At 33.6% G+C, this 1968-nt stretch overlaps 1 protein-coding gene across 1 annotated transcript; it reads right to left on the reverse strand.

The window, feature by feature from the left end:
• Positions 1-517: 517 nt before the first annotated feature.
• On the reverse strand, positions 518-1799 carry LOC105315923 (neurotrypsin-like; the record flags this gene model as incomplete). Its single annotated transcript, XM_011410701.1, has 6 exons — positions 518-699; positions 760-933; positions 983-1162; positions 1212-1367; positions 1410-1568; positions 1617-1799. Coding segments are annotated over 6 exons (1034 nt in total), but the record flags the coding sequence as incomplete, so codon positions are not given.
• Positions 1800-1968: the final 169 nt, after the last annotated feature.

The following is a 1968-nucleotide window of genomic DNA, read 5'->3' on the forward strand; positions in this document are numbered from 1 at the left end:
TTATTGATTGTATCAGGAAGCTCACTTTGGCACACAATTGATGCAAAATGAGTGTTTGGGCAATTATACTTGTCAGATAATTTATTATACGGACAATTTAAAAAATTATTCTCAGTTCCAGAGCAGTTCAAATCAATCATATGATATGGCCATAATGAAAATGGATAGAAAAACCCTGAAGCAGCTACAGCTCCTGTAATGATAAATAATACATGTAGTTATATAGGATGTAGTTTTACAGGAAAAATTAAATAGAGCATAAAAAAGGTTTTTAAAAGCCATGAACTACAATTACAGCTATGATCAACCATAAAGCAGCTCATTGATTAATCATCTTAGTTACTACTACTAATGCAGCTGCATGTATATGTCCTCTCTTAAATTTCAAAGTCTGCAACAAGTAATTTGCTACATAAAAATTGCTATAATATGGTTACTATTTACTTAATTAAACATGCTTCACTATACACAGTGTCATCATTACTATGTCAACAAACTGGAAATGCATTTTTAACTATTATGATCTAATATCACACTGACCACAAGGGGAATATCCTAGCTGACTGCATATTACACTAGCATCATTATTATCCCAAAAGTCACTGCAAACTGTTCCCCAAGTACCATTAATACACAATTCCACACGACCAGTAGAAGAAGTTCCTTCTTGTAACCTAATAGAACCATCCTCACAGAGAGCTATGAGAATAAAGTAATACATGTACTTTATACTAGTAATGAGAGATACATGTAACTCACGTTCACATTTTAACCCAATGTCATAATAATGATTGGAGCATTGTGAATTAGCAACCACAAATGGATTTCTGTCACATTCAAGTAATGAGTTTTCTGATCCAGTACAAGACATGTATCCAAGAAACACAGGACCAGTACCTTGACCATACTCACTACTGCTAAACTGCTTTCCAGCTAAAATAATAATTTAATTCTAAATCAAAAGTCAAACTTCATTAATTACCAAATTCCTGGTATCCCAATTGTTTGCAAGCAACTCTAGTATCTTTAATATCCCATTGCTGACTGCATACAGTGCCCCACAATTGATTAATACACACTTCAAGTCTTCCTTCATTTTCTGCTGAGCCACCAACCAAACGAACATCTCCAGATACACAACTAGCTGGTTCCAATGTCACATCTAATCACAAAAATGATGAATTTTGTTTTAAAAATTGTAGACCAATTACTTTGACAAATAAGTGAAGCATCATGAGATGGCGAACAGGAACCAGTCTGATTATGTGAACAGTTAAATATACTGACCTCATCACCAGTACAATTAGGATTAACTATACCAATAGGCCATATAGTCTCAGTATAATATCCAGAAGCAGGTATAGCACCTATAATAAAGTTCATATGCTGTAATACAGTGTATAATGTACCATATGGAGAGTATCCAAGTTGATTACATACAACAGAAGCATCTTTATAGTTCCAGTGGTCACTGCATATTGTAGTCCATATTTCATTAATACATATCTCCACTCTTCCATAAGTATAATTTCCACCCTTCAGCCTTATAGTACCATTATTGCAACGAGCTATTATACAGTAATATTGATAGTTAACACAAAAAATACTTCACTTACGTTCACATATAACAGCAGCATCATTGAAGTGATGAGAACAAGCAATAAATAAATCAGTTGTACTATAATTTTGACAACAATCAGTCAAGGACTTCTCTTGTCCTGAACAATTTAGGTATCTTAGAAAAATTGGTCCTTGACCTTGATTAAAGCCAAGACCAGATACATCACTAAAACTGTAACCTATATATTAATATACAATAAGTTAACTTTTATAGGCCATTCATTTGTCGCTAACCAATTTCAAGTGCTCCTAAATATCTACAAACAACTTTAACATCATTGCTAGACCAGCCATGAGAACAAACAGTGCCCCAGGCATTGTTAACACAAACTTCAACTCTTCCTGAAA

The sequence above is a fragment of the Amphimedon queenslandica genome, unplaced genomic scaffold, assembly GCF_000090795.2.
Source record: "Amphimedon queenslandica unplaced genomic scaffold, v1.1 AMPQUscaffold_6911_Cont21134, whole genome shotgun sequence".
Taxonomy (NCBI): domain Eukaryota; kingdom Metazoa; phylum Porifera; class Demospongiae; order Haplosclerida; family Niphatidae; genus Amphimedon; species Amphimedon queenslandica.